Here is a 27,700-nt window from a genome sequence, read left to right on the forward strand (position 1 = left end):
CCCTCTTTACCACATGAATAGCAAATCAGCTTGTTTCTGGGCAGGCTTTTTTCATTATAGCTCCGCCTCCTACTATGCATCGCTGAGAAAAATGTTTCATTCTGGTTAATCTCTCTTGGTGAACAGATCTCCTCTGTTATAATACATTCTTGTCTAAGCTTAGAGACAGCCTGTTCAAAAGATTGTCCCTCAATTGCTTCATTCACTGTCCTGAATACTTCAAAACTTTTAGACAGAGATGTAAACATAAAAGCTCTCTTTAAAGCATCGCAGATAGGTATACCCGATAATTCTAGCTTCTTAAATAATGACATTAAATGTGTTATATGATCATTACATTTTTTCTTGTCATTCAACTTCAATTGAATTATTTCTGATAACCATATAGGCTGTTGTTTTGTATATGAAGTACCATACATGGTTTTCAATTTTTGTAATATTTCTTTTGAGGTGTCTGTTCCATCAATCAATATTGCCTGTTTCTCTGTCAGAGCTTCATATAGCATACTTCTGACATAACAGTCTGCAGTATTCCATTCTTCAAAATTGTCAGCATTTCTTACTTGATCCAAACATATATTTAGCTTCTTTGCTTCAATAATACATTTAAATCTCATTTCCCACTGAATATAGTTATGTTCATTCAGTTGGGGCACTTTGAGAGAACATAGTAATGGTGCAGCTGCCATCTTGTCTTTTGTGTGGAGAGATTAAAAAAAATTTCTTAATGTTTTTTTTTTATTATGGGTCCATAACCCAATATGATGGGGAGAAATGAAAAAATAGACTTTTACTTCAGCAGATTTAGCCCATACGCAGCAGAGCTTTAGAAGTGTTAACTCCCATTTTTTTGTTCTCTCTCTCTTTCTCTTTCACACAGACTCTTGAATAAAAAAAGATTCAATTACTCTCTCTTCTTTAACTTCCAAACAAAAATGATGTTTACTTACAGTTTCTTCAGATAACTATTTACATCATACTTGCAGTAGACATGGTAAAACTACTGAATACAAAATTCTGTCAGTTGGTTATCATACAGCTTGAAGAGAGATTGCTAACACCATCTTATGCTGACACAGACTGACTCACTCACTCACAGACAGGGTTGCCAGGTGGAAAATATTTTTCCAGCCTAAAGGAGCCCAAAATCCAGCCCAAAACCCGCCCAAACTCAAACCCCGCCCCTGACACCCCCGCCCCCGCGTCATCACCCCCGCCCCCGCCGTCATCAACCCCGCCCCCGCCGTCATCGGCCCCGCCTTCCCCGTCACTAACCCCGCCTCCCACGTCTCTAACCCCGCCTCCCACGTCACTAACCCCGCCTCCCACGTCACTAACCCCGCCCAAAAACGTCACTAACCCCGCCCACTGCGGCCGAAAAAGCCACCTAAAAAAACCGCCCGAAGCACAAAAACCAGCCCAAAAAACCGCAACCCGCCGCGGGCAAAAATTTCCCGCGGCGGGTCGCGGAAAACCGCCCAATTGGGCGGTAAAACCGCCCACCTGGCAACACTGCTCACAGAACAACTAGAGTGACTCAGACACACCCACAAGCAGGGTTGCCAGGTGGAAAATTTTTTTCCAGCCCAATCCAGCCCAAAAAACAGCCCAAAACCCGCCCAAACACAAACCCCGCCCCTGACACCCCCACCCCCGCCCCCGCCGTCATCAACCCCGCCCCCGCCGTCACCGGCCCCGCCTCCCACGTCACCGGCCCCGCCTCCCCGTAATCGGCCCCGCCTCCCACGTCATCGGCCCCGCCTCCCACGTCACTAACCCCGCCCAAAACGTCACTAACCCCGCCCAGAAACGTCACTAACCCCGCCCCCCCGTGGCTGAAAAAACCGCCCTGAAGCCCAAAAACAGCCCAAAAAAACCGCAACCCGCCGCGGGCAAAAATTTCTCGCGGCGGGTCGCGGAAAACCGCCCAATTGGGCGGTAAAACCGCCCACCTGGCAACACTGCCCACAAGACATTACACTATATCCAATGACATCATAGCTCATAGAATTGTTGACAGTTAATGCATGCAGCACTTGTCTTTCACATATTCCTACAGTTAGAACCCCTGTCACAGTATGCAGACTTTCATTTGAGATCATGTCTTCAGGTTGTAATCTAGGGTCAGTGTTAGACATTCTGGGGCCCAGGGCAGAAATTAAGGAGGGGCCCCCGAATCCCTTCTCCAATCCTGCCCCGCCCCCGATTTCCCCTCCCACTGTTACTTCTATATAAAACAACTTTAAATTACTTCTTCACATGCAAAATACAGACAGACTTTCAACAAATACAGAGCAAGGGATCACAAATTAGAAATCCAACACCAAAATGGAACTGGGAATTCCCAGAAGCTGAAATGCATTTCTATTTTTGTTTCTCCAGTGTTGCAGTACTTGCCAAGTTTATTTTTTGCTGAACACAATCAGTGGTATAACCATGAAGGGGGAGGCTTAGGCCCCCCCCCCAAAAAAAATTAACATCTCCTTCCCCTCCTCAGGTCCAGTGACCAAAACTCTCTAAGACCTGCAGCCAGCAGCTGCTACTGCCCCCCCCCCCCCTCCACCTGCTTGGCTTTCACAAATGCATGAAAACCAAACATATGTGGTGGTAGGGGGGGCAGCAGTAGGAACTTGGTGATATTGCCACCAGCTGCAGAACTTGGAGATTTCTGGCTGCCAAACTGAAGGAAGAGGTCTTCAGTTGGTGGGGCTTGGGGAGATCCCTGCCAGCTCAAGTATTTATATTTTGTATTCCATTTTGGGCTCCCCCCACCCACCTGAATCAGCCATCTGGCTAAGCCACTGAATACAATACAAAACCAGTACAAAATCCATATTCCAGTTAATAAATTCAAAATAAAACACTTCTTTCTGCCTTTGTTGTCTGGCTATTTTGTTTTTCCATTATCTTGGTCCCAGTTTTTTCTTTTTCTGCTTTCTTGTCTGTTCTTCCGCTAATTCTGTTTCCAGGGTCTCCTGTCTATTTTTATTTCTCCTCTCTTCTCTTCTTTCATTCTGTTCCCTCACTACACCTGTTTCTACACCTGATTTTTCCCTTTCAGCTATTTCCTCCCTTTTTTTTCTGCCTCTGTCTACTCAAATTCACACTCCCTCACACCCTTCTCCTTTTTTAATTTTCAGCTACTTATCAGTTTTCCATCTCTTCTCAATCCCTAGCTCTCCCATTTCCCATCTCACTCCTTTCCTAGCCTCCTATCTCCTACAATCTACTCCCCATTACTACATTTCTACCTGTTTGATCACTATTCTCCTCTCACTTATCCCCACCCCATTTTGACTTGTCCAACATGGTTCCCCCATTTGCAGAATCTCCTCTCCCTGTCTCCACTCTTGTAGTCCACCTCAGTCTCATTGCCTAATATCTCCCTGTTCCTTTCTCTCCACCCCTTTAGCATCTTCCTGTCCCACCTCTCTTCCCTCCTACCTTCCCCCCCATGAGTCCGTCTCTCCTCCTCTCTCTCCCCACCCCCTGTGGTCCAACATTAGTCCCTCTTTTCTGATCTTTCTCATAAGTACATAAGTAATGCCACACTGGGAAAAGACCAAGGGTCCATCGAGCCCAGCATCCTGTCCACGACAGTGGCCAATCCAGGCGGGCACCTGGCAAGCTTCCCAAATGTACAAACATTCTATACATGTTATTCCTGGAATTGTGGATTTTTCCCAAGTTCATTTAGTAGTGGTTTATGGACTTGGCCTTTAGGAAACCATCTAACCCCTTTTTAAACTCTGCCAAGCTAACCGCCTTCACCACGTTCTCCATCCCATTGTTCAGCATCTCTCCCTCCCTTCCACCCCCAGACCCAACATTGCTTTCTAACTTTTCCCTTTCTTCCAGACTGTCCATCGATCCAGCATTGCTTCCTCCCAGAGCCCTACTTTCCTAAGGCAAGTTCTCACTTCTGTGGCCTGTTATTTAGCTGTGAGCCTAAGGCTCTGCGAGTTCGATCATTTTTTACCTTAGACAATGAGATTACAGATGTTTGCTTTCCCTAAAGAATTTTCTGGCAAATCTCCTGCACAGTCTGAGCACAAGTCTCTTCACTGATTGGTTCCAGTACACTACAGATACATATACTGTGACACCTGGAGTGATTCGCTAAGTCTTCAACTTTCTCCATCAGAGACTCCAGGAGGCAGTTCAACACCTTTGTATATCCGAAAAGCAGTTTCCAGTATGCAGGCAGAAGAGGGAGAAAGCAGCCTTTCAAATCAGATACTGGCTTGTGACATTACCTGTATTATTTAAATGCATGCTGCCTCCTGAGTTCTCCACCTGCTCCAGCTACTCTATCTGCCAGCTCCTTTATACTAGAGAATGAAAAGGGGGCAAAGTTTCTGTCTGATCCCATCCGCAGAAGCCTCGAACAGTTATGATTTTATATTTAAATCATTTTATTAAAGTACATTTCAGTCTGTTTTATTGATGACATTACAGTACAAACAACAAAGCAATTTCTTCAAACTTTCAAAAGTCATCAGCCCATTGGAGAACCAGAAGAGAGAGATAGCAAGCTAACTAGCTGTACAGTGCACCCCATAGACAGATCATCCATCTTTCTACAATGGTGTGGTTTCATTTATATATGGAGGAGATAGGAAACTGCCTAGCCTGTACAGGTTGGCCTTGCTTATACCGCCTTTTTGCTGATGATACTAAGATTTGTAACAGAGTGGACACCCAGGAGGGAGTGGAAATCATGAAAAAGGATCTGCAGAAGCTAGAAGAATGGTCTAAGGTTTGGCAATTAAAATTCAATGCGAAGAAATGCAAAGTAATGCACTTAGGGAATAGAAATCCATGGGAGACGTATGTGTTAGGTGGTGAGTCTGATATGTACAGACGGGGAGAGGGATCTTGGGGTGATAGTATCTGAGGATCTGAAGGCAACGAAACAGTGTGACAAGGCGGTGACCGTAGCTAGAAGATTGCTAGGCTGTATAGAGAGAGGTGTGACCAGCAGAAGAAAGGAGGTGTTGATGCCCCTGTATAAGTCATTGGTGAGGCCTCACCTGGAGTATTGTGTTCAGTTTTGGAGGCCGTATCTTGCTAAGGATGTAAAAAGAATTGAAGTGGTGCAAAGAAAAGCTACAAGAATGGTATGGGATTTGAGTTACAAGACATATGAGGAGAGACTTGCTGACCTGAACATGTATATCCTGGAAGAAAGGAGAAACAGGGGTGATATGATACAGACGTTCAAATCAGAGGCATAGCCAGGTTTTGACATCAGGGGGAGCAAACTTTTGTAAAGTAGGCGCTAGTCAGTGTCAGACAGGCGGCAGTGCCGGTATTGTCGCTTAGGTGCAGTGACTGTGGCTGGCAGTGATTAACACAGGCTGCTTCTGCTGCATCCCACCTACAAAGAACCTGGAAGTTACATCAGGAGACGGGAGGTAGCAGAGGTCCCAGGATTGGCCAGAGAAGGCAGCCTGTCTTCTTAACTACAAGTAAAATTATTAAAATTGTGGCCATCACCTCAGGAACACTCGTTCCACTAGTAGAAACTGTTTAAATCAGATGGGGTTTTGTTTGTGTGGTGACTCTACAGGATGTGGAGCCCATTAGTCCTTTAGCATTTTTATTTTTGGTGACAAGGGTCACCAAAGGCAGCCCTTGCCCTGGAGCCTACTTTCAAATACAGCCAGTTTATGAAATAACACAAGCAACCCACTAAAGACACAAACCTATACAGAAAACATACCACACCATATTCACCTATGAAAAGCTAGTACTATAAATACTACACTGGGCCCTAAAGCACCAATATACCTGCACTACAAATATTACACGGAGTCCTAGAACACCAACACATTTACTACTGGTAAAACAGAACAAGTGAGACTGCTAAACAGTTCTACACAGAAACTACTTGCCCACAGAATACCACACCTTGGTCACACACCAAATATGAAACAAGGGATCACATCAGAAATATAAAGATAAAAATTGAATTGAGAACCCCAAGAATTCAAACTAGGCATGTTGCATAACATGGGAGAAATGAAAACACAAACGTATTTTTTCTTGTACTGAAAACAAAAAATTACAAAAGACATCTGTGATGCACATTTCCCAAAGCTAACATATTCCACCAAATACATTCAAAATAAAACACTTTTTTCTACCTTTGTTGTCTGGGTATTTTATTTTTTCAAGCATGTTGGTCCCAGTTTCTTTTCTGTTTTTCTGTCTTCTGCTGTCTTTCCAGTGGGTGCAGTCCATTTGTCCTATCTCCATTTTCATCTTATCTTCTATTCCCTCACTATATCTGTCTCTGATACATTTCCTCTCTTTTCTGTCTCTCCCCTTAGATTTTATCTTCTCACTCTTCAGTCCTCCACCTATATTTCACTCACCAGTACCTCTCACCCCTACCTCTCCTGTCTCACTCCTTCCCTAAACTTCTTTTTCACCCACTCCCTATTATACAATTCTACCCTCTGTACTTACCATCCTCCTCTCACTCATCTCTCCTTGAGAACCTTCATTGTCTCTGCCCACATTGTTCTACCATGCCAATATCTCCCTTCCCTCTCCCTTCTTATACCGTTGTAGCCCAGCATCTCTTTGACCCTTCAACCCTTCTCTCTCCTCCACCCCTATGGTCTAGCAGTTCCCTATCCCCTCTATTTGTTCCCTCCATCCCTATGGTCTAGCAATTCCCTGACCCTCTCTCTCCCTTTCCTCCTTATTGTGCCAGGAGACATGGCTACACAAATTCCCAATACCATGTGCCTTCCAGGTTGTATAGACAGCAAACTTCACACCAGAAGGGAAAGCTTGCTAAGTGTACACAACCCAGGAAGGAACCAAGCCATCAGGGTTTGTGTAGCTGCATCTCTCCCCTTCTTACTCTCTCTCTCGCTCCTCGTCCTCTGGTCTGCCATCTTCCGCTTCTCTTCCCGCTTTCCATCTTTATAACACCAGGCTTCCCAAAGCAGATTACACTAGTTAACAAAGTTTAATCCATCAGGAAACAGGATATCCTCACTGAAATGTGGCCATCTGTATAATATTGAGCAGTATAGAAAAAAGAGCACAAAATACAGAGTTTATTGGTGCTGTTTCTACCAGCTACAATAATTTTTAAAGCTATTTTAGTGATATTCAATTGTCATTTCATGATATCTATATCTACATATGGGACACTTTCAAATAAATTAAAAAGCTGTCAAATGAGTTAAAATAAAAAAATATTTTGTCCTCCACCTTTTAAGGCACTACCTATCCAACTGGAACAGCTTAAACGTTTTAGGATGGACCATGCATAGGCAGTCCCTTACTTCTAATAATAATTTTTTATATTGTTTTGGGTGAAAAGGCTAGCTAGCCTCACCCAGTCTCCTGTTTTGTCTAACCTCCTTGCCTTCAACCCCCCTCCGTGTGTCCAGTACCCTCTGTTTCCCCTCTCTCTCTCCGCTACCACCATCAATCCCCCTCCCTGAGTCCAGCATCATCTGTTTCCCCTTTCTCTCTCCACTGCCATCAATCCCCCTCCCCAGGTCCAACATCCTCTGTTTCCCATCTTTCTCTCTCTCCACCATCAATCCCCCTCCCCAGGTCCCGTCCAACATCATCTGTTTACCCTCTTTCTCTCTCTACGCTGCCACCATCAATCCCCCTCCCTGAGTCCAGCATCCTCTGTTTCCCCCCTCTCTCTCTGCCGCCATCAAGATCAATCCCCCTCCCCAAGTGCAGCTCCCTGTTTCCCCTCTCTCTCTCCGCTGCTGCTGCCGCCATCAATCTCCCTCCCTGAGTCCAGACCAGCACCCTGTTTCTCCTCCCCCTCTCTCCCCAGTACTGCTGACACTGACGCCGCCACCCGAACTGGCAAGCCTGCTCTGTTAGCTGTTCCCTCAGTGATAACACGCTGAGCCAGATCCGCGCCTCGACGCAAGTACAGTACTTCCTATTTACGCGAGGGTGGGTCACGCAAGCAGCAGAGGGAAGGATCCAATACCGGCTCGCTCAAACAGGCAGCATGTTATTGCTGCAGGGGCTGGGGCTGCTAAAGAATAGGCTTGACAGTCCGGGAGGGGAGGTGGGGGGTTGGAAGACTGAGAACAGAAAGTGGTCTTGCACTTGGTGGGGTGAGAAGAGACGGAAAGGGAGGGGAGAAAGTTACTGCTATTTTTTTAAAATCCTTGCTGCAGTGTGCCGACCATGCCGGTAACTGCATAGGTGCCATTTTTTTAAAAATCCATTTGGGGAGTGGTCACGTGATGCTGTGAGCTGGGAAGGAAGTGAATTTTCGGCTGCTGGGAGCCCTGCCCGAAATTCGAACCTTTAAAGACGTCTCCGACCCCAGAAAGTAGAGAATCTAAGGCGCACACGCTCTCCCAGTATATGGACAAATATTTAACGCGATCGGCGATGGCGCAAACCGCAAAAAACACGAAGAAAAAAGAGGAGAAACCGAGACTTGGCGAATCCAAGATGGCGGCCGCCTCGCCGGCGAATTCACCCTCCCGCCCGGCCTCTGATTTCACGCTGCCAGAACTTACAGAAGCAGTGGTGGGCGCATTGGCCCCCCAGTTTGATCAGCTTTCTGCCCAGATAACGGGGCTGTCGGCGCTCACGACAGAACTTTCACGTCGGACTGGGGAGCTGGAGGCCCGGGTTGCGGAGGTGGAAGATGGTCAACAAAATAACTCGGGAGAGATAGAAAGACTACAACGCCTGGTCCAGGAGAATGTGCAGCGAGTAGAAGATTTGGAAAATCGCTCGCGCCGCGATAATCTCCGCTTTGTGGGATTTGCAGAATCCTTGGCAGATAAAGACTTAAAACGCACATTGGAAACATGGCTTCAGGCACATTTCCCGGAGGCTGGAGAAGGCCGTACGATCCGAATTGAACGTGCACATCGTGTAGGACCTAGGCCGACAAGAGAATCGAGGCCCAGAGTGGTGATAGCAAAATTTCACTGTTATGCCCAAAAAGCGGCAATATTGCGACAGTATAAAAGCTGCAGGGAAACTACAAAGTATGATGGAACCTTAATACGTATCTTTCAGGATTACTCTGCGGCTTTGGCAGCACAACGCCGTGCTTTTTCCACGGTTTGCACCTGTTTAGTGGAAAAAAAGTTCAAATTCACCCTGCAATATCCAGCAACCTTGAAAATCTTGGCGAATGGAACCTGGACAACTTATACTGAACCAGATGCTGTAGCGGAGTGGTTGAATCATCACCAGACCTGACATTGGGGGGATTGCCATTATATTCCACAGATGGTTTAACCACACAATATGTTGATGGAGTTCTTGGTTGGCAGTTGCCGGTTGGATTGCTACTTTGCTTGAGTTCTAGAAAGTTCTTGTTGGGCTGCTAACGGCGAAAATTGACTGTGAAAAAGAGTGAGACCGAATGGCTGGGTGAACAAGATGGTAGACCAGAGACATATGGCGGAATGGCTCAGGAATGGACTGGAGCGGAAAGCTGTTCGAATACCTGACGGTGTGATCTTGGTGGCTTTCTGGGCTATGTGAGACACTAACTATGATACATTTATTTTGATATGAAAGAAGGGTAGGGCTCCTATAGCATCTAGACCTCTGCCTGCTACACTCACTGAACGCAGTGAGATTGGTAAGACAGGCCAGATAGTTAGTGGGGGGAAGATGGGGGGAGGACAAGGGGGGGAGATACAGGGGAAGGGGGAGGGAGAGGGAGGGAATGGAAGCAGAAGCGAGCAGATTGATGAAGGGACACAAAGAAGAGCTGTGGGCTTGGGTAAACCATGGTATGAATGTGTGTTGGCTGATATAAGGAGCCTTTGGTTGAGGCTGGGCAACCGGGGCGTTAAGTTAGGTTTGCTATATGTTAAATTGACGAAGTTAGAAGATTGCTTTGACTGAACATTTAAGATTAGTGACCTGGAATGTGGCGGGGATTACCTCTCCAATTAAGAGATCAAAAATTTTAACACACTTGAACCGCCTAAAGGCTTCCATAGTATGCCTACAAGAGACCAAACTCTCAGACGAGGAACACCGAAAGCTGCGCCAGCAATGGGTGGGGGAGTGTTATTACTCCTCCTCCGGGGCTAGACGGGGAGGAGTGGCGATATTGATTAGGAAAGGGCTCCCATGCACTTCTAAATTAATAGGGAAAGACCCTAAGGGAAGATACGTCCTACTTCATCTCAATATTATGGGACAGGAATACTACCTATGTGTGGTTTATGGGCCAAACGGTTATGATGCAGAGTTTTTCCAGACATTGATAAATCTGGGTCTCAAATACGATACGGCCCCTTGGATTGTGGCGGGAGATTTTAACCAAGTGCTTGACCCGGACCTCGACCGCTCGACGGTCGGGGCATGGAGCGCACTACCCCGCAGTAAAGGATTACCTTATCTCTGTAAATTAATGGACTTAGTAGATCCCTGGAGGTTACTATTCCCGCAAAGGCGGGACTATACCCATCTGTCGAAGGCCCACAAAACCTGGTCCCGTATAGACTACATTTTAGTTTCCACATCGCTTTTTTCTCGGGTAGTTAAGACAGATATGGCAACAATGGCGATATCAGATCATACTCCAGTCTGGGCTGATATAGTACTGGGACAAAATGTAGACAGATTTAAGTCATGGAGGTTCCCATCCTACTTAGCGGGGGATGGAGACTTTGGCAATTTCCTAGTACAAAAATGGAAACTGTTTGAATCTGATAACGTAGCCCACAAAGACAACCCGACATTGTTCTGGGAAACTTCTAAAGCAGTTATGAGAGGGGAAATTATCGGATACTTAAGCGCAAGAAATAAAAAGATCTCCCAAGGCATAATTTTACTGGAGCGTAAATACCAACAAGCTAAACGTGCGCACATACGATGTAGAACCCAGACCAATTATGACAATGTGATTGCGGCACAGGTGGCCCTAGACTCACTACTCCACGAACGGGCCAAGAGGCAAGCTTTTGGCCGTAAATATCACTATTTCAAATATGGTAATAGACCTGGGAAATTACTAGCTAAAGTTGCAAAGGCCTGGTCGGAGAAGACATTTATTTCTACGGTGTTGGCACCTGATGGTTCCCGTAAATCTTGTCCTAAGGATATATTGACCATATTCAGAGACTATTTTTCCCGAGTATATCAACCGGAGGCGCAGCAGGGGGGACCAAAATTGGATGATTATTTGAGAGACGCAGGCCTCCCGGTACTGCCACAGGTGGTCCGGGATCAGTTGAATGCTCCCCTCCAGGCCCGAGAGATTCAACAAACGATCAAGGGTTTGTCCTTGGGAAAATCTCCGGGCCTGGATGGTTTCTCTACAGAATACTATAAATTATTGTCGACCCAACTGAGTGTTCCCCTGACACTTCACCTTGAAGCAGCTGTGGGAGTGGGGAGGCTGCCCAGGGATTCGAATGAAGCCTTAATTGTTCTCATCCCGAAACCGGGCAAACCACCCGACTTGCCAGGGTCTTACAGGCCAATATCTCTTCTCAATGTAGATGTAAAAATTTTAGCTAAAGTCCTTGCTGACAGGCTGGCTATACATCTCCCGGCTTTAGTAGGGGACCATCAGGTGGGATTCGTGCGGGGGAGACACCCAGGTCTCAATGTCCGTAGGGCCCTGATGGCAGTGGCGTATGCGGAAGCCACGGGTCATCCCTTAATGTTGGCAGGCCTGGACGCTACTAAAGCATTTGACCAAGTGAATTGGGACTATCTCTTTCAAACACTTAAATACATAGGGTTGTCCGGGTGGTATTTGCATGCAATTGATACACTATATACGGATCCTGGAGCCAGAGTCTTAGTGAATGGAATGTGTTCTCCACGTTTTTTGGTAAGACGGGGCACGAGACAGGGTTGCCCCCTGTCTCCACTTCTGTTTTTGATATACTTGGAGCCCCTGCTGCGCAATATTATAAAAGACCCAGGGGTGGAGGGAGTTCAGCTGCCACAGCTTCATGTTAAAGTATTGGCTTATGCAGATGACATTCTCCTAGTACTGACACAACCTCAGACATCGTTGACAATAGCTTTAGATCACATAGCAGAATTCGGATATTACTCGGGGTTCCAACTTAATTCACAGAAGTCCGAGGTGCTACCAATACCTCTCTCCGTGCGGGAGCGCTGGGAGGGAAGGTTCCCGTTGAAGTGGACCGCTGATTACTTGGTCTACTTGGGGATCAGATTGCCAACATCGCTCAAGCAACTTTATAAAATCAACTTAGCCCCCTTGTGGAAAGAGACTCAACACACTTTAGAAATGTGGCAGCGCCTTCCCCTGTCCTTGTGGGGGCGTGCAGCTCTGTACAATATGGTCCTGGTTCCGAAATGGCTATATGTGGTCCAGGTGCTATCTCTATTCTTCTTATATAAAGACGAGCGGAAACTACACAGATTACTAGCTAGATATCTATGGAATGGGAAGAGACCCAGGGCTACACTACAACAAACATACCTTCCAATACAAAAGGGAGGATTGGGTGTACACAGCATTCAACGTATGTCAGTGGCGGGTTGCATGAGACATCTTACGGATTGGTTTAGGGGCACATCCTTTTTTTCCTTTCCCATTCCTGAAACTAAACTAGTGAGCAAATATCACTTTAGCTATTGGTTGCATGCACCAGTTGGCAAAGCACCCACCGCCAAAGGATATGCTCCCCTTTTCACGCCGCTGAGACGTGCATGGCGATGGCTGGGCAAAGCTGGAGGGTTCGAGTGCCACTCTTCCCCCTTCCTACCGATTGGTGGCAATGTAGATTTTTCAGTGGGCACGGATACTGAGACTTTTCAGACATGGAGGGAGGGGGGGATAATATTCCTGTTTCAAGTATTAACAAAAGAAGGCAAATGTAAGTCCTTCAAGGATTTGTGTGAGAATGTTGGACTTCCAGCACAGGCTACCCTTTCCTACTTGCAATTGAGCCATTACATTGCCTCCCTCCCCCGAGCGTCGTTGACCTCGCAGAGACGAAGACAAATTACAGATTTGCTAGATTTGGAGGCGCAGCTTTCGGTTCCTCTAAAATTCTATCATTTTAAACTCAAAGAGCTTTGCCCGGAGATATCATATGATCAGATTGCTGGGGCCTGGACTAGAGACTTGGGCTGTTCTATTACTGGAGTGATGGTACAGGCTAATTTGGCAATGGGGTATAAGACCTTTAGAGAGGTGACACTGCAGGAATCCCAATATAAATTTAACATGAGAATGTATATTTCGCCACATAGAGCGTTTAGAGCTGCCTTAAGACCTTTGGATGACTGCCCTAAGTGTGCGGGAACTGGGGCGCATTTGGGACATATGTTCTGGTTGTGCCCCCAGGTCCGTGTCTTCTGGACACAGCTTTGTGCATTCGTCTCGAGTATCTGGGGGTTGCAGTGGTGCCCCTTACCTACCCTTTTATTTGACAAATATAAGGTGAGAGGGAACCGAAGGAGGGGTATGTTACCGTTCCTACGCAGGGCGACTGCTATGGGAAAGAAAACGATTTTATTGAATTGGATCTCATCGGAACCCCCTTCCATGCCACGGTGGCGATCCCTTATGATCTCCCTAGGAGCCCTAGAACGTAGGGAAATAAATGACTTAGCATCCCCAAAAGGAGATCGACTATTACAATGTTGGTTACTGTTCTGGGATACCTTGACTCCCATGGCTCGCAGTAGAATTCTGAATGGGTAAGCTTGCAGGGTGGAGGGTGGGTGGGAGGTGGGAGGGTGGGAGGTTAGATAGGCACATTATGAAAGCAAAAATTATAAATGACCAGGTTGAACATGGATGTAATTAGATTATTGGAACACACTTGTAATGCAATGTTTTTTTTTTCCACTTTATTGTCACCTGTATCTTTTGGTCATTAATAAAAATGATAATAAAAAAAAAAAAATCCATTTGGGGGAGCGACCGCTCCCCCTGCGCCCCACCTAGCTACGCCACTGGTTCAAATATTTGAAAGGTATTAATCCGCAAGCAAACCTTTTCCGTAGATGGGAAGGCAGTAGAACTAGAGGACATGAAATGAGATTGAAGGGGGACGGACTCAAGAAAAATGTCAGGAAGTATTTTTTCACGGAGAGAGTGGTGGATACTTGGAATGCCCTCATGCGGGAGGTGGTAGAGATGAAAACGGTAACGGAATTCAAAAATGCGTGGGATAAACATAAAGGAATCCTGTTCAGAAGGAAAGGATCCTCAGAAGCTTAGCGGATAGGTTGCAGAGCTGGTGGTGGGAGGCGGGGCTAGTGCTGGGCAGACTTCTACAGTCTGTGCCCTGAAAATGACAGATACAAATCAAGGTCAGGTACACACATAAAGTAGCACATATGAGTTTATCTTGTTGGGCAGACTGGATGGTCCATGCAGGTCTTTCTCTGCTGTCATCATCTACTATGTAATAATAAGTGCAGGCACAACCTCATATCAATAGTTAAGCAGGCTAGCAGCTGAGTAAATTCCAATATGTGAGGAAACCAGGGCTTTGGAGTCAGAAGCCATTTTGGGTGGAGTTGGAGTCAAGTCAGTAAAAAGTACCTACTCCAGCTTCAAAATTTAAAAAAAAATCATCTGGTAAATTTATCATTTTCTATTTATATATACATATCTTTGTCTTGGAGCTAAAGATATATTTACCAGTACTTTAGATCCAAAACAAAAAATTTAAAGCCTAATATCAGTAGGAGCTGGAGTTGGACAGTAGAAAAATAGAGGAGTTGGTTTGGTGTACTGACTCCGCTTCCCTTGAAGAAACAAAATGCAAGGCTATTGAGCTTTTGAAATTAACTATGGAGGGATTTTGATTATTTTTGGTTTTGTATACCAGTCCTGAACTCTGCCAACTCAACTAATTATGGATTTTAAATACCCTTTTTCATTTCATTGGTTAGAACCAAGTCTACAGAATCTAACATAGAAAAGTATATACAAGGCCAGACAACATGGACCATCCTTGAGTTGGCCAGTGGTGGTCTTGGGAGTTGAACAGCCAGCCAGGGAGTGTAAGTTTTGGGGAGGAGAAGGCACAATACAATTTCTGAGTATACTTGTATATACTGGCCAATGGTCACACAATAGAGTACAAGAAAAGAATGAAATTAAGGGAGGTTTAAAATTTGTGTACAGTTTCACTTTCTCAGGATTACTATGCAGAGAGAGATCTATTAGGCAGTAGGTTGGCCTTGATGAACCCTCTGGTTTGGGGGGGGAGGGGAGTTAGTCCAAACTATTCTGAAGCATCAAGGTATGAACCTATAGAGGTCAATACATTGACAGTTGGCGTGACTGCACACAAGTTTCAAACGTATCAATTCCATAAGTTTCCAACTTTCTCTGAAAAGGAAGCATTTATTGCTGTTTCCTTTGTGTAATCTGCTTACAGCACAGGTTTAAAAAGTAGTGCCTTGTTCTCTGATATTGCAGAGCGTGCCACAAATAGAAAAATTTGTGGTGTGGTAGTTGGGACTGACATAGTAATTAACTCAGAGGCATGCTATCTACTATAATAAAACGCAGCCTCAACGTTCTGAGGACACTGACGTCACTCACACACCGGTTCATGGTTTCATGGTGGTGAAGCCACAACATCTTCATGCCCCGCCCTCGCGTCACGTGATGACGTCGAGGGTGGAACACGAAAACAAATTAACCCTACTCCTCCCCTTCCAACAAATCCCAGCCGCCGCCGACATGCACATGAACCCGGCCCCTTTTGCCACATAGCCCCGCCCCTTACAACTTACCACCCTGCCCATGGTAGCACACGCTTAACCTCACCAACCTCCCTCTCCCCCCTGTCACCTCCCCTCCCCTTACGCGTGTCTCCCTGGTGGTCTAGAGGTACCTGTTCCGTCGGCCCAGGAAAGAAAGAGCCCCCTCTTTCCTCCCATAGCGGTGGCTTCCTTGCTGCATCATGTGGGAGTCCGGCTCTCGGCGTTTGAAAATGGCCACCGAGAGTTCAAGCTGCCACGCGAGACTTCAACTCTCGGCGACCATTTTGAAACGCTGAGAGCCAGAGTCCGGACTCCCACACGATGCAGCACGGAAGCCACCGCTACGGGAGGAAAGAGGGGGCTCTTTCTTTCCTGGGCCGACGGAACAGGTACCGTAAGGGGAGGGGAAGTCGTGCCCGCTAGCGCCTGTTTCATCGCCACCAGAAACGGGCCATTTTTACTAGTTTAGAATAATTCTGATGTTAGAATACAATATAGCATAGTTAGCTGGTCCAGTTGCCTGGTGAAGGGGGTTTGGTTTGTTCACCAGCTTCTGCAGGGAAAATATTTTAAGTCTTTTCAAGAGTTATAGAGGGGAGTATAAGTTGGAGCCAAAAAGTTATTATCAGTGGTTGCACATGAGGTATTGTCTGCAGGCCTCTGGTCTGGTTGCTCAGACAGTTGGTGGGGATCCAGGTTTGAAGGACTTTTCTGTTGAGCTGGCTGGGGTGCCTAAGAAAGCTTCCGTAGTGTATAGGAAGGTTAAATTTAAGAGTGTGTTTATATGTGTTGCATTGGAACACATCTGGGAGTATGATTTGGGGGGAAAGTTTTTCTGAGTAAGTATGCGAAATATTTGGGATTAGGGTTTGTAGGCCTTTGTCAGCCTCTGTTTTGTAATCCTTGTTCTATGTTGCCCATAGAGCATTATGGACTCCTTGTAAGTGTCAAAATTGACTGAGCATGGGTCTAGTAAGTGTTGGCCCTGCAAGTCAGATGTGGGTACTTTTAATATATGTTGTTTGCTTGTTTGAATTTAACATTTGTGGAATTCAGTTTGGGAAAGGATTACAACTGTGCTGGGTATTCAGATTGAATTGTCATAAAATTGTAGTTATGCGATCAGCAGTCTTGTCTCCTCTTTTGAGCAAGAATAAAGCTAAGTTGTTTGATATGCTTCTGAGTTTAGCTGTACAACTGGTTTTATCAGAATGGAAAGATAATACTGCTTTGTCAATGAATGCCTGGTGGAATGTTCTCTATTTGGTTTGTAAAGATTAAGAAGTGGCTGCTATTAAGAGGGCGTGGGCACCATTGGATGCTTTTTGTCTGCTTGTTAATATTTAATTGTACTGGGAACTCAATTATTTGAGAATGATGTCCTGTTGGTGGGGGTTGTATGTGTTTGAATTTTTCAATAAAAATATTAAACTTAAAATTATAGCATCCACATTTTCATTCATATTTCTCTAGCATAGTGTTCCTGAACTGTGGGTCAACCTGGCCAACAGAAGACCCGAGCCTGGAATGGAGCCTAGGTCCCTCTGAGGCACCAGACCAGCCCAAACTGATTGATCTTTGTTTCATCATTTAATATACATGTAAACAATGTAGAACATGGGCAACACATAACCCTCCACCTCTGTCTCTTCAGAAAACTCCAGCTGAGTCCCGAGAAAAGAATCATGAATGCATTCTCATGGATTTCTTCGATGACCACGACATCTGGCACTTCCTCTCAGCAGCTGCCATGTTCTTCTCTTTCCTGGTGAGTATTTCCTTCATAGAAAACTAGGAAGCAGCAGCCAGTTAGTTCTGTAATCACATGGGGCAGTTTTGAAGACCGAAGCACTTAACAACCTCTCCGATCAATAAAGTTCACGATAGAACATCTGACATTGCCTTCCTGATTCAAAAATATCAATTTCATGTTTATTGGTTTGACTGTACATTCAAATCTCTACCATCTCTTAAATTCAATCTGTTATAGGTTAAAAAAAAATAAATGTTACATATTCTTGGTTTACCAATTTGGTGTTATCTGTGTTCTGATGGCTGTAGGAACAAATTTAAAAATTAACAGGTTATAATTGATTACATTTTTTTTTGTGAACTGAGGCTGCCCAGTTGAATGCACAGTAGTTCTTTTAACTAAGGTTCATGGCCAAAAACAGATAACACTGTACCTACTTTCATTACAATTTAAGACATGAATCTTGTGTTTCTCCTGTTGATATGATTGTCAGAAACGTTTCTTTTCCATGAGCTGCCATTGCTTACAGTATACCAGTGATGGGGAACAATTTATTCATTCTGTCAAACAAATGCCAAACAAACCAACTTTGCAAGCTCTGGTGAATGTAAAGGATTGAAGTTCATGGGACTGGGAGTTTATTTTCAGGTGGGAGCTATGCCACTTATACCACAGAGGAATTACTGCCTTGTACATTCACCTGCCACACACACCCAGCTTTTAATATTCTCCAACTGTCATGATACAGCACAGTCACAGTACAGAAACATGACCCAGAAAAAAATTCCAATTTGTGGCATGTTGCCTGAAAATTATTGTCTGATATGCTGGCTTCAATCCCACAACCCTATATAATACTGTAAACCAGGAGTTCAGTCCACTCATTGCACACAGCTAGCCAGTTTGGTTTTCAGGATATCCATGGAAAATATGCATGACACAGATTTGCATTCATTACCTTCATTATATGCAAATCTGTCTCATGCATAAACATTGTGGGTATCCTGAAAACCTGACTAGCTAGGTATGTCCAAGAACTGGATTGAGAACCATTGCTCTAAATAACTGAAGAGCTGCTTCTTTTTCTTTCTTTCTTTTTTTTTTTTTTTTACTGCCTTTTACTTTTAATGGCCTGAGAAAAGGATTGTGCTTTAAGAAGAAAAATCTGGATCTAATTTGCTAAGCTTATTCCCTGCAGACAGAATGGTAGAAATGTTTCAGTAAATCCCACATCTGTCTAGCAAGCTCTGCTATTTTCCTCTATATATATAAGGGTGCTTATACCTGAGCACATGTATCTATGAAAAGCTCTGTAGTGCCCTCCAATGGTCCCTTCTTTTAATGTCAACAATATATTATAAGAAAGTGATTCCCAAACAGGGTTTCATGAGCTCTTTTCAGGGGTTCTCCAAGCGAGGAAGATGGCAGCGTGGTTCAACCACTAACACAGGCACTCCCGTTCACGCTCAGTTCAGCAGCATGAACTAAGCTTGCATAAATGTGCCATTGTCGGCGGCTGAAGCATACCGCTGACTTCCTCGTTGCTTAGGCAGAATGGACATGCACCTCTCTGACTACACTAAAGCAAAGGTAGGCCTAGGGTTACCATACTCCAGATTTACCCAGACATGTGCTCTTTTTGAGGACATGTCCGGGCGTCCGGACGGGTTTTGGCCAGCCTGCCCGTTTGTCCGGATTTCTGGACAAATGGGCAGGCTGACGTGCGTGCGGGGGCGGACCTCCCCTCCCATTATGATCTTCCCTGGTGGTCTAGTGACTTCGGGGCAGGAAAGAGCCCCCTCTTTCCTGCCCGGCGCGCTGCCCTGCATCCTGTATGCTGCCTGTGACAGTCTCGGCGAGATTCAAAATGGCCGCCAAGAATTGAAGTCTTGCGAGGCCGCTTCAATTCTCGGTGGCCATTTTGAATCTCGCCGAGAGGGGGCTCTTTCCTGCTCCGAAGAAGTCACTAGACCACCAGGGAAGATAGTAAGGGGAGAGGTGGTGACAGGGCCGGGGGGAGGGGAAAATGTGACAGGGGGGCGGGGTGAGGTGCGACAAGGGGCGGGGTGAGGGTGTAACAAGGGGCGGGGCAAGTGTCCTCCCTTTTTAAGGACAAAAAATGGTAACCCTAGGTAGGCCCCTCCAAAGCTCCCTAAGGGGGGAGGGAGAAGATACTAAATTGAGGGTGGGGAGGAGGTCTGAGAATGAGGGAGAGATGCTGGATGAAAAGGGAGGGAAGGAGGGAACAGATATGGGAATCGGGGAGGAAGGGGAGCAGAAGCTGCATGGGACTCGGGGGGGGGGGGGGGGTCCTCAGTATCTGTAAAAGAATTTTTAGGGGTTCTGCCATAGTTTAAAAAAATGGGGCATCACTGTGTAAGAAATAAATCTGCAGTCTAGTTGTGGCGATACCTTTTAATTGCATTAACCTAATACTTAAAAAAAATTATTCAGCAAAACAAAAAATTCAGCTTTGAAACATGAAACAGAACATCAGAACAGTATTATAAACCAGCAAAACAAGCACTAACTATTTCCCCCCATTATCTCTAAACTAATACTTTCCGACTTGTGTTATTGAGAGTTAAATTCCAGCAATATCTGGAAAACATTTCTTTTTTCATGTTAACACATAAATTGGAATTTGCTGCCTGTGATTATGGTCAAAGCTAGAAGTATAGCCAAGTTTAGATAAGTTTCTTCAAGACAGATCAATTAACCAATATTTAGCCAGATAGGCACAGATATGCCCACCTCCTATTATGGGAATGAGCAGGGGTGGACTGACCATTTGGGCAAGAGGGCAGTGCCAGAGGGCCCAGAGGTTCTGTCCGGTTGCCCACCGCAGCTGCAAATCACAGCCTCCCCAGTTCTATCTTGAAGGGCCCTGGTTGTCTAGTGGCCTCTGCGGGGGCAGGAAAGAATCACACTCTTTCCTTCCTGCCTGCTGCCACTACTCTGCCTGGTGGTGGCACCAGCACCACCATGTTTTAAAAGTGACTTCTGAGACCCGCGACTCTACCGTAAGTCTCAGCAGCCATTTTGAAAACACGGTGGCACCGCCACCAGTGGCGTAGTGAGGCTGGCTGACACCCGGGGCGGGTCGCCGCTGTGCACCCCCCCCGGGTGCAGCGCGGCGCCCCCCCTCGGCGTGCGCAACCCCCCTGGAGTGCATCATTACCGCTGGCACTCTGCCCCTGCGTCGGCTCCGTTGGTTCCCTGCTTTCTCTGCCCCGGAACAGGAAGTAACCTGTTCCGGGGCACAGAGAGCAGGTAACCAGCGGAGCCGACCCCCCCCCCCCCCAGCGCGTACACCCGGGGCGGACCGCCCCACCGCTCCCCCCTTCCTATGCCACTGACCGCCACTATCGGGCACACTAGCAATAGTGGTCAGGGAAGAGGGGGGTTCTTTTCTGTCCCAGAAGCAGCCACTAGACCACCAGGGCCCTTCAAAGTAGGTCCGGGGAGGGCAGCGGTGCAGGAGGGGGGCAGTAGGCAGTGGCTGGGGGACCAATGACCTTTACTGCCCAGGAGCCCTGACCACTGTCAGCCCAGCCCGCCCTTGGGACTGAGCTACATTTATTTATTTAAAATATTTGTAGCCCACCCATTCACAGTTCTGGGCAGAGAATAAAATACCATACATAATTATTACCCATACAGTGTCTGAATTCAAGAAAGTGTGGCACAGGCACATGGGATCTCTTAGGGAGAGGAGGCAATAGTGGATGCTGCAGATGGGCAGACTGGATGGGCCATTTGGCCTTTATCTGTTGTCATGGTTTCAGTACAGTACATAAATAGTGAGCAGATTACTTTTTTAAAGCTTTGTGTATCAACAGCATCACTTTGAACATGATGTGTGCTTGAATTGACAACCAATGTAGCATACAAGTGGAATATGTTGATGGCACAAACAACCATAAATGAGTCTAGTAGTTGCATTTCAAGTAATTTTGACGAGCCCTAATTACAATAATTGCAACAATCAAGCCCACTCAAAATCAAACTCTGCACCACAGAACAAATATCAGATTCAGGCAAATGGGATGTGGGTTGGATGAAAGGCATTATATAGGTCATACTTATAATACCCTAGACTTTTTCTGGTAATAATTATGATTTTGTTTTCCAAATTTAATCATCTAGGTCCTTCTTACTCTGGATGATGATCTGGATTTCGTACAAAGAGACCAAATTCCTGTGTTTTAAGGTAGCACGTAGCTGGAAGAGAGATTGCTCTCTTAAGTGAAAAGTGCCAAGCTCAGAAGAAGAGAGTTTGTTTACCTTGTGGAAGACCATCAATACTTTGACAAAAGCGTAAACCCCTAACACAAGAAGAAAGCAAGTGAAAGAAGAATTCTACAGTAAAATTAAATAACAGGGAAGAGAGAGCACCAGCGAGCAGTAGACAATGGGTGCTTGATGAACAAAGCTTATTGCTTGAGCCTTTAAGAATCAGTACATCATCTACCTTTCCATCCATATCATCTTTAGAAATCTCCAAATTGAATGAATACAAGTGGTTTTTCCAAGTGGACCAATTTTAGGTAATCTTAGTGATAAAAATATGAAATCTGGAAAAAGACTGTGGAACTCCTGTACATAACATAGTATATCTCTTCACAAAAGATCTTGGGTGCTAAAGCTCCCCTTGGTCTCATGCCTGGAATGAGTAGTACTTGTTGAAAGAGGAGATAAGCTCAAAAGTGGAAGAATTCACTTCAGTTTATTCCACTCAGTGTTACTATTGGCTTTTTCTTGTCTGGGATCCAAGTATGGACATGATGCTATAAGTTTATAATACATTGACTGAAACTGATAACATGAGTTTCATGGGGGGAGGGGGGTGTTAATACCCTGCTATCCACTTCTACAAAAAAAATGTCATTTAAGGAGAAGAATAGGCATACTATTTGTATATGATGGGATATCTTATTCCCTGTTATCACCTCTTTTTTCAGGGTGTATCCCACGGTACTAAATGGCCATGAACCAGTAAGAAGAGATTTTTGACTTGCATCATAGCAGTGCATATCAATTCCAGTCCTCAGGCCAGGTCATGCCATTCTCCTCACCTTCCCACATCCCAAATGGGTCTGTTTTTCTAGGATATTCTAAGGAGATGAAATTTAAATACATTAAGTTTATAAACCAGGTTCATTTACATATTTTAGTTATACCAAATATCAGGTATGTTGTGGGAGAGAACAACCCAGGACTGACCACCACTATACTGAAGGGCCAGATCCTCATTGTTGAGGGAGATGGCAAATGTAGATACGCATGTATTTTTCTTATACATCATATGCTTGGTGCACAAAAACACATCTCCCTATGACTTTGTTGTGCAAAGTGTGTTCATTTGGCCTATTATTATTTATAAAGCTTAGCACACTTCAGAGAGCCATCCCTCCTTCTTCCCAGCCTCTGCCATGGCATTTGGATTGTGTGCTCTGTATGGAAACAACTTGTATAAGTTCTTTTTGAAATCAAGTCAAGGTTCTTGGCCTGGAGAATTTTCACAAAGGATGGATCACGCCACCTTATCAATACAATTGTAATTTAGCATCATTGTAGTAATTGACCCAGTCACCCAGCTCCAGTTTCCAATCAAATAAATTATTAACAATGCTGGTTGGTAGCAAAGGATTATGCCCTTTTTTTTTTAGTTACATTTGTACCCTGCGCTTTCCCACTCATGGCAGGCTCAATGCGGCTTACATATACAGGTACTTGTTTGTACCTGGGGCAATGGTACATTTCAAGTTGCTGTTCTTCACATTGATAACTTCCTAAATGACTCACTTTTATGCAAATCCCATTTACTTGACATATGATATTTCCATGGTAATACTTCTGGCCTACACTGCCTGTGTAAGATTTTGCTGTTTACAGATTTTCAGTACATGGTCCATACTTTTTATTTGTAATAACCATCCAGTAATGTTAGATGCAAGTATCATTACTTCTGCAATATAACCACAAAATTCCAACATGTCTTCTTTACCTGAGGGCTTTTTGGTTGACAGAGGCAGTTGCTGAAATGAAAATTCACAATTGGACAGTTCTGCATTTTTGTGTAATTCCCTTAGGATGGCTCAGAGGCAACTTTTCAGGTGCTCTGTGAAATAACATTGTTGCTTACCTGTAACAGCTGTTTTCTATAGGCATCATGATTAATCAGTCACACAAGTGAAAATGTCATTGCACATCGCCAGGATGGAACAGGTCTCCCAGAGCTCAAACCTCAGTCGAAATGTCTAAGCATGCATGACCCTTCCCAAGTGCAGCATAGCTCTCAGAGGTGGGAGAGACTGTGCCTACTCAAGCCTGTCAACAGAAAACATCTTGCTTTCTATCAACAAGCAAGATTGGGTCAGGCACATAAGTGGGTGACTTCCAAGCTCAGGACTACTCTTCTGTTTAGATATTGTCCATTTTTCAGGAGCAACCCAATATAAAACAGTGTGGGAGCTGCAACATCTCAAAGACATATGCACATTCTTACTGTGGTCCAAGTAATGTGAGGTAAAGGTATAAAGCAAGGACTAGGTCACTGCTTTACAAATAGTATCCAGTGAAGCAGACATCAGGAGATCCACAGTAGCTGCAGTGGTCCTGATCTGATAAGATTTTACTTTAGTGTTTTAAGGACACCAGTTTGTTCATGGCAGAATTGAATGCAGTATTCTAGCTAATTTGTTAGAATTCGTTTGGTGACTTGAAATATCAAATTTGTCAGCATCAAAGGAGACAATGAGCTGTGTAAGCTTTCTTTTTTTATGATTTATTTTATTTTAAATATTCAATTAACAAGGCAGATCCCCCCTTAAATATAACAACTTTAGGCATACTGTAACTCTTCAGTACGCAGCTACATAACAGCAGATAAATGAAACAAATCTCTATTAATCCTTCCCAACAATCTCCTCCCCTAAATCTCTTCCCACCTCCCTCCCCATAACCCACTCAGAGGCTTAAGCAGTTCAAATTGAGCGCCTGGTCCACTTCAATACGAGATCTGATGGCCAGCCAGCTAGTAGTGATGCTCAAGAAGGTCCATCAACACAATCACACCAGCCAATATGGTCCTTCTAAATCTTGCACAATTGAAGTAGTCTGTTTCTCCAGAGAGATGCGAGTTTAGATATTAAATAGACATAGTTCATCTTTAGCTTGGAACGTCTTGCTGCTTACAAGCAGAGGTCAATACCAGGTGACCAACTGTAAAAATCTGATGTACCAGGCACCGTTTATGAACCAGGAGCTCATAGGGGTCCTACATTTCGATTGCAGCTGGTTAACAGTTTTCTCAAGCAGACTCCAATAACTTCTTTCACCAAGCCACTAATTTGATCCCAATGAAGCTGTGCCTTCAAACAGGACCACCAGATGTGTAGGAAAGATCCCTGACTCCCACAATTATGCCAACAGAGTTCAGAGCCCTGCCCAAACATAGTTTTCAATCTAATTGTTATATAGTACCATTGGTAAAGCATTTTATACCCATTCTCCACCATCATGCTAGCAATAGAAACCTGGAAGAGATCTCCATATATATCTTTTCCCACTCTTTGGGTTCATAATGTACCCCCAATATATCTTCCCATTGTTAAATATACTTCAAAGATGGGGGTGTTTGACCCAACAGAGCTATATAAAATCTGGAAATTCGCCCTCACCCACTACACCCATTCATTGCCCGTTCAAAGGGAATAAGGTCTAACTGCTGTTGTCGATATTTAAAAAAATCCCTTTGACTCAGACCAAACTCCGCAACAAGATCCTGAAAGTCTATCAGTTCCTCTTTTTCCACCAAGTGAGCCAGGGTATATAGTCCTTTCCCCTCCCATACAGCATAATTACAATCAAGCTGCCCTGGGGTAAATCCCTCCACATAGTGAATAGACATCACCAAAAAAATAACTTCTGTCTGGCAACAGCTTGGCTTTTGCCTTGAACTATAACAGTGATGGGCAACCTTTTGAGCTTGGTGTGTCAAAATTCACCAAAAAACCGAGCCTAACTCGGGTGGTGTGTCACTTCAAGAAAAATCACTGCTACTAGGAACACCCCCCGGGCCCCCCCTACCCAAGATCGCTGCCCACCCGAGGTCGCCGGGCCCCCCCTCCACCCGCTACTGGGCCCGGAACTAACCTTAAAGCCTCCTTTCACGTTGCAGCAAGCAGCAGCAGGGCAGACCTCTCCTCCTTCCTTCTGTGCTCCGCCCTCGCGGACGTTACGTCAGGCGAGGTCAGGACATGGAAGGAAGGAGTGGCCTGCCCTGCTGCTGCTTGCTGTGACGTGAAAGGAGGCTTTAAGGTTAGTTTCCGGGAGCGAGGAGGGAGGGCGGACCACACTGCGGCGGCGCCGCATGTCATCCAAAATGGCTATGCGTGTCAGTGCTGACACGCGTGTCATAGGATCGCCATCAGGGAACTATAACTTAGCAGTTAACTGCAAAATCTGGTTAGCAGTGCACATCAGGGAACACAATATCATCGGTACTAGCCACAGTAATTCCCGCAATGGGGTCTCTCCTATCAAAAATTGCTGAAGGCATACCCAACTCTTATGAGTGTCTCTTTGCCAGCTAGTGAGATATTTAAGCTGAACAGCCTAGTAGTAAAATCGAAAGTTTGGCACTGACATTCCGCCCTGCTTTTGGGGTTGAAACAGTATTTGCCTGAATACACTAGAGGGCTTCTTTTTCCAGATATATTGGAAAACTCATCAGGGAGAGGGACAGGCAAGGCAGTGAACAAAGCAGTTTCTACAGCACCACCATCTTGACAGCATGAATCCTACCTAACCAAGAAATATACAGACCCTGCCATCTATCCAACTCCTCCCACAATGTCCTCAACAATCCCAGGCAATTAGCTTGATAGAGGTCATCTAAATTTAATGTTAGATTTACCCCCAAATATCTCAAGGATTGGGAGGCCAACTATTGAGAAATTGGTTCTGAAGCCTACCAATGTCAGACTCTGGCACCGAGATGTTTAGAATTTCTGATTTTGCTTTATTAATCCGGAAGCCCGAGACCATTCCAAAGTATCCAGCAATCTCTTCACCTCTAACATTCATGAGGAAGGCTTTGTAAAAATAAATAAAACGTCTGTAAATAATAGAATTTTATGCTGCATCTCTACAAACACAAGGCTCCTAACCATATCAGCTCTGCAAACTAACTGAGCAAAGGCTCCATTGCTAGCACAAAAAGAATAGATGAGAGCACACATTCCTGCCGAGTTCCCCAAGCCAGTTCACAGCTATCAGTATAGACTGCATTTATCCACAGACTGGCAAGGGGCTGAGTATCCAATGTCTGAATCCAGTTCATAAATTTCCCTGTGATTCCAATCTTCTCAAGTGTCTTGAATAAGTAAGGCCAATAAACCCTGTTGAAAAGCTTTTTCTGCATGGACACCCAGAATCAAACCACATAAGATGACAAACCTTCCTAATATCAAACATTTGACACCTTTGTATAAATCCAGACTGATCATCACTTACTAAATAGTGCATATCTTTGTAACCTCTTGGTCGTAATTTTTATAAAGATTTTGCAGTCTGTAGCTAGAAGGGAAATGGGCCAATAAGAGCCACAAGCATGAGAGTCCTTCCTGGGTTTTAAAATAAGTCACCCCGGGAAGGACGTGACGTCATGAACAGGAGCGGTTGCTGAATATCCCGCTCCTGTCAGCTTGCCCGATAAACCCTCAAAACCTGGCGATTTAAGCAGCAGCGACCCCCCCAACCTTATAAATCTGGAATCGGAAATCAAGAGGTACACCACTGCCTGATCAAACGTGATATTATGGCAGCGAAAAGCGCTCGAAACGCTAAAGATAAAACACGTGTTGGAGAGGACAAAATGGCGGCCCCGCCAAGCCCGCCGGCGCACACAGTGAGTTCGGCTTGGGTAGTGGAGGTGGTGGCGGAGGTAACGAATGCTATGGAGCCGCTGCTAGACCGGCGATTAGCTCCTATTGACAGCAAACTAGATTTAGTCCAAGAGAATTTAGGACAATTAAATAAAGACCTAGCAGAGTTTCAACAACGCCAGGGGGCCTTGGAAGATACAGTACTGAAAATGGAGGCAGAAAATGTAAAACTCAGAGCCCAATTAGAAGCATATGAAGAAAAGCTGGAAGATCTTGAAAACAGATCGCGCAGAAACAATTTGAGATTTGTTGGGCTTCCCGAGGAACTAGGAACAACTAATCTGAGAGC

General features: G+C 45.1%; 1 protein-coding gene across 1 annotated transcript in view; it reads left to right on the forward strand.

Moving 5' to 3' along the window:
• SIDT1 (SID1 transmembrane family member 1) overlaps positions 1-23,108 on the forward strand; it is a 234,634-nt gene extending 211,526 nt beyond the window's left edge. The window contains exons 25-26 of the mRNA XM_030203910.1: positions 17,360-17,473; positions 21,608-23,108. Coding sequence (XP_030059770.1) covers positions 17,360-17,473; positions 21,608-21,670 — 177 coding nt within the window. The 3' untranslated portion in view covers positions 21,671-23,108. The remainder of the gene's footprint in view (positions 1-17,359; positions 17,474-21,607) is intronic.
• The last annotated feature ends 4,592 nt before the right edge of the window (positions 23,109-27,700 follow it).

This window comes from Microcaecilia unicolor, chromosome 5 (genome assembly GCF_901765095.1).
Source record: "Microcaecilia unicolor chromosome 5, aMicUni1.1, whole genome shotgun sequence".
Lineage (NCBI taxonomy): Eukaryota > Metazoa > Chordata > Amphibia > Gymnophiona > Siphonopidae > Microcaecilia > Microcaecilia unicolor.